Raw genomic sequence first — 16,504 nt, 5'->3', positions numbered from 1 at the left:
AATAAGGTTGCTCTCTTTAGCAGTGTTACTACAGTGCTACTTCTAGAAACTTGCGCCTTGAATAATGAGCAGTTTTCCTGGTGGGATTGTCAAGTTGAAAATAATGTAATATTGCCAACAAAATGCTAACACCAGATAGCTATCTTAATCCGACAACTCAGCACTCAGTACTGCACCTTCATTCCAAACAGGGGTTCCCGGGTCCCCCGGGGAGCATGTAAGTTTTATAAACTTACATGGTATTGGATGGCGCACAGATGTAAGAACTCACATGTCCATATTTTAGGTGGTGAATATTTCCGATACTAGTACAGGATCTCCTCCAGAATACTAAGAGTTAAACAAGGGCAGCACTTGTTGAGCCTCTGTGGGGATAAACTCCCCAAATCTAACGGAGTCACTGAAAACACTTCATGGAGAGGTTCAGGAAGGAATCTCTGTGCATCATGAGCTCTTATAAGGAAACAAGGACACCCAAGCAACCTAAAGAGTGCAAGAGACCTGCAAATAGACCTGCAATGACCATAAAAAGATTATTAAAAAAGATATAAAAAATCCTCACCATAAATCAACTTCTGAGAAATGTCAACAAAAAAAAAAGAAGCATAACATAACAATTAAAACAGTTGTGGGATTTCTTCACCTCATTTTTCTGTAATTTATTCACAATGAAAGGGAAGCTGAAATCAGAGATTTTTATTGAATGATCTGACCGCCACGTTGCGTTGTTGTGTTCTAGTTTTCATCCGTCCTGCAGCGTCATAAACTTCTGTTTGCTTCAAAGTCGACATGTCTGTAAAAACTCCTGATCTGACTGTCATATCAGATTTGTCGTCCAGGAAGGAAGAGCAGTTTGTGTGTGTGTGTGTTTACGTGTGTGTTTGTGCGCGCGCGCATGTGTAACCCAGAACTGCAAGACTTCCTGTTATTTTCAGGCAACATGCTGATGATGACTGATAAGTGGATGTCTCTGCTCGGCACACGTCGCTGGCTTTTATGGTGTTTTATCAACGTGAGCGCTTCCTCACACGTCTCTGTGAATGAGCGCAAGCTGCTCATGTGGTGTTGTTGTTTTCATTTTGAAGCTGCGTTTACTCCTGTTTTGTGTTTCGTTGATATTGCAGTTTTGCAGAGGAGAGCGCTCATCTGTCCACCAGACAGAATGCAAAGGAAATACTGGAAGTTGTTGACCTCTGACCCTTGCCACGGCTCAGTCATGTGTGTCATTAGTAGATGTGTGTTTCTCTTTTATTGTCTTACTTTTAATTCTCCTTCTAGTATTTCCAATTTCAAATTGAGACTTTGTGTCTTTAGAACAATGTGAGTGGTTTCGGAAATGATGATGATGCATCCTGCTAAATTAAAATCTAATAAAAGATTTGAAATGGAAAGTGCTTCCTGTCACTGATGGAGGTCTGAGGAGCGTTGACGCTCCAGGTGGAGAGAGGCCTTCAGGCAGCAGGGAGGGGTGTGCGTGCGTACGTACGTGTGTCTGTGTGCGTGCGTGTCTGTGTGTGTGTCTGTGTGTTTGCAGCAGTTCAGTGGAATGAAAACAGAGATAATCTGATGCCGGACGTCTGTGTAGAATAGCAGGGATGAAGGATGAAGACTGTATATCTGGGTTCTGGAGAGGCCGGATTTGATTGCCGGTTTCATATTTTGCTTCTTGTCCTGGATCAGTACATTATTTGGACTCATAAAAACATAATAACTGGAGATCAAGATAAAACAACAGTTGGACAAAAGAAGCAAAGTACAACTAACACTGCTCACAAAAGGAACCTGTTAGCTCTTTGTAAGCGCCAGCAGGCTTAGTTTGGTAAGTTCTTTTGTTTTTTGAGGCCAGAAAAGCCACAAGAAGGAGGTTCTCATAAAAACTGGAGCTGAACACGGCAAATACAACCCCATATACAACTATAGATGTCATGTAACAGTTACTGCCAGACACCGTGTAACATTTACTCCTAGATACCGTGTAACAGTTACTGCTAGAGAAAAAGTTACTCCTAGACACTGTGTGACGGTTACTTTTTAGATACTATTCTTCTTGAAACAAAAAAGACTAATTAATGAATGTCAGCATTGACTTTTGTTCAAACAAAACCTGCTGCATGAAACTTCTAGTATAATTTACGGACTTGATGGTGACGATCCAACATGTTTAAACCTACTTCAGACTAAAGAAGACAAATTTAGCAGGTACATTTGCCTAAACCAAATAAGACAATCGATTAACCAATAACAATTTAATGTTAAGGGCCACTTGAGCCCACAACACTGGTCTTACGATCAAAGACTCTGAGCGTTACGGTTGAGGAAAGGGCTACAGGCCAGGAATCAAACCTTTGTTGGCTGCACAGGAACTGTAGCCTCTGTACATTTATTCTTTTTAAATGTTTCCCTCTTCCTGTTGTTTCTTTCACCCCCCCCCCCCTCTCTCCATCAGTGACATTTACTGTCCTCAAAACAGCGTCCCTTAAACTGAGGACGTAGGTGGAGTCTTAACCGGGGCAGCTGCCATTCATTTACGGACTTGTGTGTGTTAGACTTGAAGTGCACCGTGTGGATGTCGGTGTTTGGAGAAGATCCTCCGGAGTGTCTCAAGACACTTGTGCCAAATATGGAGTGGCAGTGTTTTTGTACCTGTTAGTTTATTTATTTATTTATTTTTTCTTTGTGGTTACTGTAGTACTTTTTTTTAAAATAGATTTCTGAGCTCGCTCACTTTTCAAATAATAAGGCATACTATTATTTGGCTTCTTCCTCTTTTAATGGGAGTATTTACTATTATTTGTTTTACAGTTTATGTAAAATTAAACTGTAGACAGTTTTGAGCTTTGCAGATGAGCAAAACAGCATATTTGGCTCCAGTTTTGCCTGTTTTCTGCGCTGATCCTGCATGTTAAAGAACACTTTTACATTGTTTTGATTCCAAATGGGATCTGGGTCACATTGGGTTCGGCCTTGAGGCTAATAAGAGAGAGTGTGTGTGTGTGTGTGTGTGTGTGTGTGTGTGTGTGTGTGTGTGTGTGTGTGTGTGTGTGTGTGTGTGTGTGTGTGTGTGTGTGTGTGTGTGTGCGTGCGTGTACAAGAGACTGTGCTGCAACAGTGACCTATTATGTTGGACATGGCCTGCAAGGATGGCAAACCAGGAGAGCCAAAGCCAGGATGTCACTTCCCGTCAGGCCTCTGCTCTCATACAGCTTTTCTTTCAGTGGTCAAGTGCTGGCTGATATGGTAGTTGCTGTTTTTAGTTGTTACTGTAGTAACAGGGCTTGCTGGCTCTTACTTCAGTGTCCCTGCTGACTTCCTGTTTCAGTTCAGCTGCCCTGAATCTGCTCGGTCGCTGCAGCCGCCACCAAGACTCGATGGTACGGTCACAGACGCCCCCAGGAAAGCTGAGTCTGTGTTTTGTTGCGGGAATTCGTGGAATGCACTGAGATATAAGGCCGGAGCTGAAGAGATGTAGGTTTGTTAGCAATTCGTTTCAAGACACAGTTCGTCTTTCCCCAGCCTGACACGTGAGCTGCATTTCAGTCTGATGCTGGAGAGCGAAGGGATAATCCCTCTCAGCCAGGATATAAGTGTTCTACCATTTATTTTTCTCATTTTTGATTACATTATTTCAATTTCACTTTTTAATGCTTCATTCTTCATTAAGCACATCCAAAGTTTGACAATGCCAATTGAAGATGCTAAAAAAACTCCCAGACTCTTCATGGAGTTGGCTATCTTGCTAAACTAGGAGGCCCTTGATCACGTGGACGACCGAGAACCCAGCATTCTCTCCATATGATCTCTGTATTATCATTATTTTATGTTTTTGAGCCACTGGACTGAAACGCTGAGGTCAATACACTGTTCCTACAGTGAAGCACGGCGGTGGCAGCGCCATATTGTGGTGTTAAGGAGACTGGTCATAATTAAAATGGACAAACCTGCTTTAAACACATGAGGTCCCTGAGCCTAATTGATGCTTCTAGGTAGCGGCTATGCACATGGCCTGCAGGATAAACATTGGCGTTTATGCTTGTCCATCGTTGGTAGCATCTGCAAGTACACCAGCAAACGCTAGGTGGCATTGTGGGTTCTTCTCTGCAGCATTATAGCTTCCTTTTGTTTACATCATATACGTAGCGCATACATGGAGCAACGGAGCAAATGAATCTCATGTGACTTGGAGGTAATAAATATTTAGCGAGAGTAAATTCGATTTACATTGCAGCAATTTATCTGCATAACTGGCTTAGAAATTAGAAAGAAGTGGAAAATATGATGCAGAACAATGCTAACAAGTGGAACGGTCACATTTGTTCCGGTCTATGTGGGGAGTTCCCCACTGTGGCGCGGATCCGCTGTTTGTTTGATGGCAGAGCATAAACCAGGCTTCCCCTCGGTTCCTCTGGATTCAACGTTGATTTCCAGGGGGCAGCACCGATGACTGCAGTACCAGTCGGAGAAATAAAGCGTGTAGAAGCAACGCGGCAACCAGACTAGTGTCACCACAAAACATCCTAAGTGGTGTGCAGTGGGATGGGAATATCAGTGAATACCGGTTGAATTTGCAGTAAAAACCTGTCGATATGAGACGTCTCCAGTATGAGTCATCTTATTAAAGCCCGCCCCCACCCTGTCGCGATTGGCTTTGTACGTTTTCTACCAAGAGGCGTACCAGACCCATTTTGCAATCTGCAGAGACCCTAAAAATAGAGCGGTGAAACTAAAGACAAGACTCCGATCTGTCTAAACATCTGTGGGAAAAAGGGGAAACAGATGTTGACAGATGTTGACTGATGATTCTGTCCAACCAGAAGAAACCTAAGAGGTCCTGCAGAATGAAAGAAACTGACCAAATCCAGCTGTGCAAGTAAAGCATGCAGAGTTGAAGACTTTATTTACAGATGTGTTTATTTGAATTTAAATCTACAAGAATAGAAAGGTCTGAAGTGACTAGTTGTTTTGTGGGATTTATGGACTCAGGTAAGAAGGTACACGATGTGACGATGATGTTGTTGCAACAAAGCTGCATTCAAGGGGACAGAATGGGCCACAAGAGGAAGTATTGCTGGTTTTGCAAAGCAGAAGTGACACTCGGCTCTGTGGTCGGTTCCTCTCTCAGGTTTCTGAGAAGGAAAGACCGCGCAACAGGAAGTGAGGCAAGAACTCGCAGGAAGTGAAGTGAGGCCGGTTCTCTAGAGTCTGACATGGCGATAATGTCATTGTTACGTGGTCTGTGCAGCAGAGTAAAGTATTTGTCGAAAGCCGTTCTCCCGGGTTCGTAGCAGTTTAACTTCAGTGAGCTGGAGATGTCCTCTCGTCTCGTCTAAGGTCGTTTTAGCCCCCATAGGAGAAGAAAACCTTGTACCTGAAGACTAATGCACTGCCAAGATCAATATGTCAGCTTAATGTGCTTTTAGTGATTAAAACAGTTCAAACATTTCCTCTTTCCACTGTAAAAACATAATTGAAGCCATCAATGAATATACAACACATTAAAAGTGTCAGGTGTAAGCCATCACGTGGCTTTCAGTTCGTCTTTCCAGTTTTTCTGAGGCTTTTGTGGCGCCCAGTGAGCCTGTAGGTCTGAAGCTTCTTTCAGGTCTAAATCAGTAACGGGTCGTCGTCTCCGGTGCTGTTGTGTTGCTCAGAAGCCTGCATTTACCTCATGTCTGTGGGCCTGAAAAGAAAAATAAGGGCCTCTTAGACGTGACCTCCACACGGCGCCCTTCACTGAAGCCTTTTCTCTGTGCAAGCATTTTATTTTTGTGATCTGTATCTACCAAGAATTTCCCACAGGGGCTTGTCTGCGCGCCAGCAGATAGGAGCGAGGGACGCGTTTAAATGTCCAGCATTTTTGTTCACAGACTGCATCTTTTGCATACGTTGCATCTCAAACTGGTGCAGTAAACATTCATGCTCCTTCATCGCAGCAACTTTGCACTTTGAATCAGTTACACGTTGCTTCAGATCAGTGACATTGCTTTTTCGTTTTCTTTGTCTCCACCAGCCTCCCCTCATCCAGGCGATCTTCAGTGGAGATCCCGAGGAGATCCGTATGCTCATATACAAGTCTGAAGACATCAATGCTCTGGTGAGGCCTCAAGCAGGAACACACAAGCTTTCAAACACAGTGATGATAAGATCCTTATCCCCTCCATATTCTATTGCATCAACTCATGATGAAATGATTTAAGATGCCACAAAGTGCTCGGCGTGTAACTGGTGCATCCCCCGTGTTGGCGGGGGGAGTTGAGCATCCAGATGATGCATGTGGATCTCTGTAAACACTGATCTGGTCACCCTGGTGAAACACAAATGCAAACAAAGCTGCCTTCAGAAGCTCGGGGAAAAAACGTGAGCGAATGGGAACTGCAGACCCCCCCTCGACCGAACGCACACACATTAACTAGACAAACAAAGTGGGGGCTTTGCTTGGAGGCTACGTCAGCGAAGCCGAGAGCACCAGTTGTAGAAAGGCAGAAGTCGGGATGAGAGGTAACCAGACTACAGCTGGTGTAACATCACTTTGTTCATATGAAAAGCAACTTTAACAACTGGGAAAAATGCAAACAATATGAGGAAAATCATAAAAAAAAAACTATTAATGTGCCTGTATTTCAAGGCACAAAAGAAATTTGTAAGTTTTTTCCATTTAATATGAAACAATGGACTAAATGCTGCTGATAACGTGGTGTAACCGCACGCAAAGCTTTAAGAGGACATGTTTTCTGAAGCCTTCCCATATTCTCTGGACTGAGATGGACTTGCGACTCGTCCCAGACCCCTCACAGGCGTCAGTTCAGCGACAAATGTGTTACGAATCAAAACCCAACATCTGTGAAAACCCCAAGTCTAAGAACCTGAGATCCAAAACCCAGAATGTCTAACCAAGAAATCCAAGTCTTGGACCGAGAGTGCAGTCATCCTGCTCAGTTCTGAAACCATCCCTGTTTTTGCACCGCATTTCTCGGTTGTGCCTTTTTCTTTTCTCGTAACGAATGTCAGATCAGTGTCAATCTACAGCGGGGCTTAGCAGAGATCTAGTAACCCAATAGCTGCTGAATCACTCGGTGCCTTACGTCAACCTAGACGGAGGAAAGTTGTTAATGTTACTGATGACATTAACAGCTTTATCAAAGACAGTAACAGGTGGGTTTTGATTGGCGGGGCCTGAATTGATGCCATGTGTCTTTCACCTCAAAGCTTCAAATAGGACTGAAGAGACACTGAATATTCCCTGAGTGGTGGGGGCTCTCTGCTCCCTGCTGCTCCCCCCTTTACTTATTATTAATTGTGGTTAGAATCTTATTGTTATTCTCAAAAAGAAACAAATCAAAAATGTATTGATTAAGTTTGGTGAAAAAAGTCACTTTTGAGACGTTTGAGATGCTTGAATCATTGAATTTCTGTCAATAACTCGACAGACGGATGTTTATTCCTCAGGCCCTGTCCTGCTCCCTCCAGGAGGAGATGTCGTGCATCTGCCTCACGATATTAATTTAATCTGACATATGATCACGGAAAGAGCCACTGAAGGATTTTATGGCAATTTAAACCAAAGCTTCAAACATAAACTACTCCGCTGCAGGTTGGGGGGGGGGGTTTCCAGCGAGCTCCTACCGAGCTGATCCGGTCACCTCGCCCTGTTACTACCCCACCGAAGCCTGAATAATAACAACAATAAAATAAATAGTAAGATAATAATAAATTACTTCTTGCAGAATAATGTGTGTGTATGTATGTCCTATATATATATATATATATATATATATATATATATATATATATAGGACTGTCTCAGAAAATTAGAATATTATGATAAAGTTCTTTATTTTCTGTAATGCAATTTAAAAAAAAAAAAAAAAAAAAAAAAAAAATGTCATACATTCTGGATTCATTACAAATCAACTGAATTATTGCAAGTCTTTTATTATTTTAATATTGCTGATTATGGCTTACAGTTTAAGATTCCCAGAATATTCTAATTTTTTGAGATAGGATATTTGAGTTTTCTTAAGCTGTAAGACATGATCAGCAATATTAAAATAATAAAAGGCTTGCAATATTTCAGTTGATTTGTAATGAATCCAGAATGTATGACATTTTTGCATTACAGAAAATAAATGCGTGCGTGCGTGCGTGCGTGCGTGTATCAAAGCTGTAAACTTTTTAAAAATGAACTTTGATCTTTGCTGAAGATTCTGGCAGCCTCTTGCAGTAAAGGGAATTTTAAATCAACATTAATGGTTAGTTCAATACTTTTGAAGTCTGAAAACAGACTTTAGTGTTGTTTTCTGGGATTTGAAGTGGATGACTAGTGGCGGTCGTGTACAGGTGTCCAGGTGTCCAAGTGTCCCTCCGAGTCGTCCCCCCACTCCGTTATGTTCATGTGTGTGTCATCGCATGACAAATGAAAACAACAAACGCTGCAGAAGTACCGCGTGAACGTGGCTTAATTAATAAATGGAGCATTATTGCTTCTTATTATTAATCTTAATTTAATAGCATGAAGTAAAAGACACAAGTGACGGTTCACTCTTAGTCCACTTTTTAATTGATTTACTGTATTTTGCCAAAAACTTCACACAAAATCCATCTTCTGTATGATCAGCCCCCACTTCCTGTTTGAGAGAGGGGAGGGAGGGAGGGGCGGCAGGTCGGGGGTCAGCAACGCTGGGGTTCAGGGCCCAGCGGCAGCGGATGTGGGCCGTCCTCCGCTGCCGCCACCGTCCCCTTCAGCGGAGGAGGTTCTCCGCACAGCCGTGACGACACGTCTGTCGCCGGGAAACCTCTGACACGGACAGATTTTCATCTGTGATAACACAACTTTAGCTCGCGAGTCGGTTATCTATGTATTTTTAACTAAAACACACGCAGACTTGTTTAGGCGGAGGGACGTGCTCGTTGCTGATGTGAATGCATCCTATGTTTTGGGAAGTGGCAGCAAATGTAAACAGAGGTTTTGTTTGCTTATGCTGGGGCCCTTTAGATGCTGCTCTGTGTTCAGCATCGTACTGGGGAAGTGATGCTGCATCTGTAAACCGTCCTAAATGAGGACAAAAGCAGCTGCTGAACCTCCCTGAACATATCACTAGCATGGTCTTGTTACCTGGGTCTAGTGGATCAGGGGCCCCCAGGCCGGGGCCACATTTGGAGGGAGGTTTCAGGTATCTGGAACAAGAGCGTAAACAACTTTTGAAAGAAACAAGACAACCAGATAAACAGGAAGCAAAACGACTTCAAACAAACATAAATGATGCACAACACGTAGTGTAACGAAATATGGACTTTGAGAGAAATGTCCGGGGTGCAGAGACGCTTCTTCACAGGAACATTTCCAGGATTGGTGTGACTACCGTGTGCTGCGTTTCCTAATTCTACACTCTTAAAGTTTTATAAATGCTTCTCGATAATGATGCAGAGAGCTGTGATTGTCCCGCTGCGCTGCATCATTTCCGGTGCGTTGCTTTCCCCCTTCTGCTACACTCGTTTAAGGGGAGCACAGACCTCTTCCTCGCCGTTTATCAGTGTTTATGGCACAATATTTGCAATAAAAGCATTCGCTGGTCCACATCTCCAACTCCAAAAAGGTCCTCCATCATGGAAAAAGCAAAGCTGGAAGATGAACACTCAACCGCCGAGTGTCATGTGAGCTCATGAAAGATCCCCGACAGCCCTGAGTGTTTTGGCAGTAAATTGCTCTTGAGGCATTTTGTGACTCGGGGTCTTCAGCGTGGACCTCAGCGCAGAACTCTAAAGGACAGACAACGGCGTCGAGGCGGCGGCGTTCCCTTAGCGTCGAGTTGACGGCGAAGCATAAATCAGTCTGCACATGCAGCCTGAACTCTCTCGTCCAGAGTTTGCTCCTGTAGCCGTGTTTCTGGTAGGACGTGCCAGAAACGCCCCTGGGGAGCCGTCCTGGAGGCATCCTGACCGGCACCCTGATCCCTCCAGCTGGCTCTGCCTCTGCTCCTCAGGTCCTCCTGAACCACTGAACTTTTATTATATTATTTATTTCTAAGGACATGTGCTGCCTCTTTATCTTCTTTTCTAATTTCTTTTTCATATTTTTTGTCCGTGGATGTGGTTGAATGTGTATTGACTCCCTGATGGTCTCCGATGTGCAGCGAAACCCCCCTCGTTTTCTGGAAAAAAAGGTTTTTTGATTTGCTTTCTGCTTCAGTGGCCGATAAGCACGGAAGGTTTTAATGATGAAAAAAATTATCACAGATCCAATTCATCAAGTGTTTCTTCAAAAACAATTTAACAACATAAACCAGGAAAGTCACGGAGCCTGCAGATTGTAAAAGCAGCAGTTGTTTATAAAGTAACACGGTGCAGCTGCAAGTAAAACACAGTTCAAAGGGAAACATGGATTATAAGAGACCCAAAGGAGGTCTCTGATGCAGAAACGCTGGGCCGAGTGTTTCTGAAGGAAACCAGTTGTTAGCCGGGGTGATGCAGTCTGTTGTCCTGGTTCAGATGGGCTGGGCAGACATTTGAGAGGATCTCTGTAAAGGTCCCATTGAGAAGGGGGGCCATCATCTCCTCACGCACCTCTGTTCCTCCCGCAGGACACGGAGAAGCGCACGCCGCTGCACGCCGCGGCCTTCCTGGGCGATGCCGAGATCACCGAACTCCTCATCCTCTCCGGTAACGGCCTGCTCTCCTCTCATCTTCCTGCCTCACATGTCTGGGTTTGTCACGCAATAAAAACCTGAGGCTCTTTTTCTCTTTTTATTAAACATCAAGTACTTACACGACGGCTGGAATGTATGTGCAAACGTATGTTGTTTTAAGACCATCAGATTTACTTTTTCATTCCTTATATGGCAAAAAAAGAAATTGAAATGCACTTGCATTTTTTTGTCTGTTTTGGAAATTGCATACTACACTAGTAGTGCATACTGATGCTCACAAAATGTAGTATGCAGTATGCAGAATGGGTAAAAACTGCAAAGTCTGCAGTATAAAAGAAATATGCGGATAATGTGCTACTTCTGGGAAAATGTTGTATCCCACATCCAAATGTCAGTCACATGATGTCACAGTATATTTGGTGTAACCAGTATACAGTATACTACATTATATGTGCAGTATGTACTGTGTGGCTTCAGAGCTTTTAAGCCTGAACTTCTAACTGGAGTGTGTAAAAGATGAAAAGATGTTTGCTGCTGACTCCTGCGGGGTTGTAGATCCCTCCATCTGGTCCATTGATCACTCTGTTCTGTAAACGTGCACATAATCAGCATTGTTATCTCACTCCTGTTTCCCCTCTGCAGGGGCCCGGGTCAACGCCAAGGACAACATGTGGCTCACCCCCCTGCATCGCGCCGTGGCGTCCCGGAGCGAGGCGAGTGCGCACGCGCCAGTCCGAGAACTCACCTGGACACGCGGACATTTGTTTTGTGAATAATTTAGACGACAGCTCAACAACCCACTTTCAGACCCTCCATGAACTCGGCTGCATCTGAGCGTGCCGCCGTCATCCTGCTGATTTACTCGCAACTTACAGCAGCGGCCTTGATCACATTTAGCTCGAGCACGCCTTCATTCATTCTCCGCTTCCCAGAGGATCCCACAGATCTTCAACAAATAACAGCACTGTCTAAACGTTCCTCCGTTATGGTTTTCCTGTATCAATATTTCACGCAGCGCAAATTTTTCTCAGCATCTGAGCCAAATAAACGGATATGAAATCCCCAGAGTTCAGTTGGCTGTGGCGGGAAAACGCTGCAGAGGCGACTCTGACGGCTTTGTGTCTCGGTGACGTGACGGATAACAGTTTTCACCTGGTGATAACGACCGTTTATTACTAGCAAGTGCGATAACACCAACGAGACGAGGACGCTGGTGAGATTTATTAATAAGAAGATTGCTCAGTTGCGTTACACCAGGGTAAGAGAGCTCTGGCTCATTAAAGGATGTGGTCATATCTCCCTTGATTTACCGTCACATCTCAAGTAATAGCAGCTATAATGAGAACAGAGTGGTTCTTTGTTGCAAGCGCGTCTGAATCCATGAATGGGACCAGAACGCCGAGTATCTCACATCTCGCATCTACAAGGAGCTTGAGATGGATTGTTTTCATTACCCCTTGAACATGAAACGTTTAGTAAATGTCAGCTGCTGCTTTGTGTCCGGTTGGTTTGTCGCTGCTGGTTTCTGATTGTGTCTCGTCCTCAGGAGGCCGTGCGGGTTCTGATCCGTCACTCTGCCGACGTGAACGCGCGGGACAAGAACTGGCAGACGCCGCTGCACGTCGCGGCGGCCAACAACGCCCTGCGCTGCGCCGAGGTCCTCATCCCGATGCTGAGCAGCGTGAACGTGTCGGACCGAGGCGGACGCACCGCCCTGCACCACGCCGCCCTCAACGGCCACACGGAGGTACTGCAGGCGTTGCATATGATGCAACCGCCCTTTGTGCTATTCTGGCTGAATGCTTTGGCCGGAGGAAACAGGTGGGCGAGTGCAGCTGTGTCAGCGGGGTTATTAAGTGGGCTGAGCCTTTTTGAAGCGCTCCTTATTTCAGAGAGAGTCATTCACAAATGTGCCAGATCTAAAATTACCCACGAGGGGCGGCAGGGTTCTGGAGCTTGTTTGTCTCAGCCTCCACAGTGTTTATGCAACAACATTTATTCACAACGCTGTTGCATGAAGATGCTCCTCCTCACAGATTTGGCTGCAAACACGGAAAATCCCCCCCCCCGTAGTTGCCACTAATCCCTCCTCTTCCTCTGGTTTCTTGTCAGATGGTGAATCTTCTGCTCACAAAAGGAGCGAACATTAACGCCTTCGACAAGAAGGACGGCCGGGCGCTGCACTGGGCTGCGTTCATGGGTGAGACACAAGAGAAGCACAGCAGCAGTCTCGTACCTTCATCTGTTACTTTTCAAGCTGCTGTAATAAACTTTAGCATGAGTCTGCATATTTTACAGATGAAATGAGTCACAGGTCATAAAATCAGTGCAGAAGCGACCAACGTAAACATGAAAAATATGACAGTTTGGTCATTTGTAGGATAATAACTGCCTCTAAAACTGCGGTGTGTTTCAGTTTCCTCGTACCCATGTGACCACAGTCACTCTGAAATGAGTATTCACAGATAACATATCTGGATCTGCTGTTAACATAATCATCTTCTAGTGGAAACCCCGAAACGCATTCTCTTATTAGACTATTGGATTATTAGTTTTGCAGTTAACAAACAGAATGATGACATTTTTGACCTTTGATCAAAAGCGGCTCCACTGGAGTCCCGAAGTCAACGCGGCTGTGAAAAGGCACTCAAGCACCTTCAGGTTCTTTCTTCGTGGAGTTTCATCAAACTTGGCTCCGTAGCCGCTGCGGCTGCGACCTACTTGGCTCTCGCCTCGGTGGTTTGAGAAGGCAGGATTTGGCGAGACTGAAAGAAAAGACGTCATGTGGTCTAGACTGGTCAAAATGTGTCTTTAGTGGTTATTCCTTTACATTTTCTGCTGGGATCTTACTGTTTTAGACATGCTTTTGAGTGTCGTACCGCTCGGTGGAATTCTGCTGGGACTTTAGCATCTGTCACGATGAGTAACCATGACAACGGGAACACTGTTTACTTGCGGATGAGGCTGATTGAGCTTTTAAAAGCTAATGCCCCGAGTGAGATCTCAGATCCAGACCAGGATGTAGAGTCAGAGCAAACGGAAACGAGACGGGGGAAGTTTGACCTCTTTATTCCCTCGATCGTCACTGGGAATGTCAAATTAATCTTGAATTGTAGACCTGGACAGAGCAAGACATGGCTGGAGGAAATTACTCCGAAACCCAACAGACTTTTAAGACCACACAAGCAGACGAAAGGAGCATCGTTGGAGAAAATAAAGAGGGATTGCAGTGCTGGCGAACAGATGAGGTCAAGATTTATTTGACATTTATTCAGATGAGCACATTCAAAAACATCAAAGTTGACCAAATTGTATTACAACGAAAGAAAGAAATGCAGGCAGATATAATAAAAGGCATTAAAGGAACAATAAAATAAAAATAGCAATACAGTCCAGAATCGGTCTAATACTCAGCATTGAAAACCAAAGAGGAGAAAGATGTATTTAACTTTCACATGAACATTTCCAAAGTCCGAGCAGTGCCAGTATGAGAAGGTAAGCCATCCCATAGCTTTGGGGGGATGTGTGGGAGTTCTGACAGATAAGAGGGTGCCTATCCATTTTAAAGTTTAAAAGTTAAAGTTAAAATCAGTTTCAATTGGGATGGGGAGTCTGCGGAGGGGTGCCAGGCCTGGAGTCGGACCCATCACGGTTCTTGGTGTCAGTTAAAAGTCAGGCTGCTGCGTTCTGAACCAACTACAGACGTCGCGGAGAAGACTGATCTGGACCAGCACATGGTAGTCTAGACACGTGGGACAAAATCAGTTCTTTGCAGGGGAGATTGGGGTTCACCTGGAAATGAGCCGTAGGTGGGAAAAGCTTGATTTTACCACGGCACTAATATGTCTATTAGGGGTGTAACGGTACACAAAAATCTCGGTTCGGTACGTACCTCGGTTTGGAGGTCACGGTTCGGTTCATTTTCGGTACAGTAAGAAAACAAAATGCAAAATATAAACGTGCTAGTTGTTTATTACACACACACAAAATAACATTGGCTCTACGTGTGCTGGCGCTAGGACCCCGCGGACGCATGGTGTGTCGTCGGGCGGTGTTTTCCTTCATGCTTCCCTGCAGCGTCTCATGCAAACACAAACACGTACCTGGCAGAAACATTTCTTTATATAATGTTGTCTGTCGCCCCGCAATATTTTTTCTTTTTTTGGCCGGCGCCATAGTTGGCTAGCTACAAACTCTATACATCCCATAATGTATAATAATATGCCCGCGCTCTCAGCAGCGGTACTTTCATCGTTAAGGCTGATTTACGGTTCTGCGTTACACCAACGCAGATCAACGGCGTAGGGTACGCAGGGAGCGGCCGTACGGTGCATGTCGCTGCGTACCCTACGCCGTAGGCTCTACGTCGATTTAACGCCGAACCATAATTCAGGCTTTATTACGCAACGAAGCAGTTTGACTCACGTTGCAGAACAGCGCTGCAGAGGCGCTCATAAACGTAAATGATCAAACGTAAATGACGCCAGGCCTAAACAATGGTAGGTGAAACACTGGACTTGTCACAATTATGTGCTTAGCTCTTTAGTTCTTCATTAGTTAGTGCTTTTTTCTTTAATCTTAATACTTTCTCGGTGTGAGCGCAACTGCAGCAGCGCTCTGCTCCGCAACGTGTGGTCCTCTACTTAATATGTCAGTGTGGAAACTCGTTCGGTACGCCTTCATTCCGAACCGAACACGCTATACCGAACGGTTCAATACAAATACATGTACCGTTACACCCCTAATGTCTATACAATTTAAGAGAGCTGTAAAACCTCACACCCGCATTCCTGACAGCAGAGCGGCCTCATGAGGCCAAGGTACCAAGACTGTCAGCAGAACCGCAGCGCAAATCTGAATTTCAAACCAAATGACCTCCGTCTTCCTCTCATGAAGGTTCAGAAAGTCTCAGCCAAGTTTTAAGATCACTGACGTAGTTTAACAAAGGCTCTAGTGAGGTTTTGCTGTCAGACCTAATGGGCATATAAACCTGGATATCATCAGCATAACAATGAAAAGCAACATTATGCCCATATATAGGCCCCACTGGGATTTTGTACAATGAAAATGGTATGAGGCCCAAAATAGAGCCTATAAGAACCCCTATAAATCAAAAGAGGTGAAGATTACTGTGAAGGAGCGTTTCTGCTGCCTGGATATTGAACTGATGGTTGTGAGTTTTATCTGCTAAGGCAGTTCACCTGTCACTGAAGTCAGGAGCTCTCTGGTTGCCAGGCTACAAATCCAACTCCTCAGTGCAGTCACTCCCTGCTACCCTTTCAGCTTGTCAGCTGATTTTTTTTTAATTTTATTTTTAACGTATCTTTCTGTTTCTTACAAGTCCCTTACACACAGCACTTTGAAGGCAAGACTTTTGCATTAGTGTCATGTCGGTCCATGTCCCACCTGGTACAAAATGTCTTTCTACTTTTTCCCCAACCTTTAACCGTAACTGTAAACATTTGTTTTTGGATCCTTTTAAGCCAAATACAAACGCCTAAATGCACGTTTGTGGGTTGGGGGTCATTCAGAGTGCATCCTCAAACGAAGGTGTCCAAACGTGACGCATCTCATAAAAGTGTAAATCCTGTTCATGTGCACAGATTCCTCAGGTGACCCGAGCTTATGTGCTGTTGCGCCCCCTGCAGGTCACTTGGACGTAGTGTGTCTCCTGGTGAGTCAGGGTGCAGAGATCAGCTGTAAGGACAAGCGGGGGTACGCACCACTGCACGCGGCGGCCTCCAGCGGACAGATCGCGGTGGTCAAACATCTGCTCAACCTGGCGGTGGAGGTCAGGACACCAACTCAGTCACACGACCCAGAACATGAAAACAGCATGACAGCTCCACGACAAACCCAACCCA

The 16,504-nt window shown here is 44.7% G+C and overlaps 1 protein-coding gene across 1 annotated transcript in view; it reads left to right on the top strand.

Annotated features, from left to right (window-relative positions):
• ankrd44 (ankyrin repeat domain 44) overlaps positions 1-16,504 on the top strand; it is a 41,166-nt gene that overhangs the window by 4,811 nt on the left and 19,851 nt on the right. Inside the window, exons 2-7 of the mRNA XM_061723181.1 lie at positions 6,008-6,091; positions 10,575-10,653; positions 11,283-11,353; positions 12,187-12,387; positions 12,753-12,840; positions 16,289-16,431. Coding sequence (XP_061579165.1) covers positions 6,008-6,091; positions 10,575-10,653; positions 11,283-11,353; positions 12,187-12,387; positions 12,753-12,840; positions 16,289-16,431 — 666 coding nt within the window. The remainder of the gene's footprint in view (positions 1-6,007; positions 6,092-10,574; positions 10,654-11,282; positions 11,354-12,186; positions 12,388-12,752; positions 12,841-16,288; positions 16,432-16,504) is intronic.

Source organism: Cololabis saira, chromosome 6 (genome assembly GCF_033807715.1).
Source record: "Cololabis saira isolate AMF1-May2022 chromosome 6, fColSai1.1, whole genome shotgun sequence".
NCBI classification, from domain to species: domain Eukaryota; kingdom Metazoa; phylum Chordata; class Actinopteri; order Beloniformes; family Belonidae; genus Cololabis; species Cololabis saira.
This window is presented reverse-complemented; position numbering and strand designations above follow the sequence as displayed.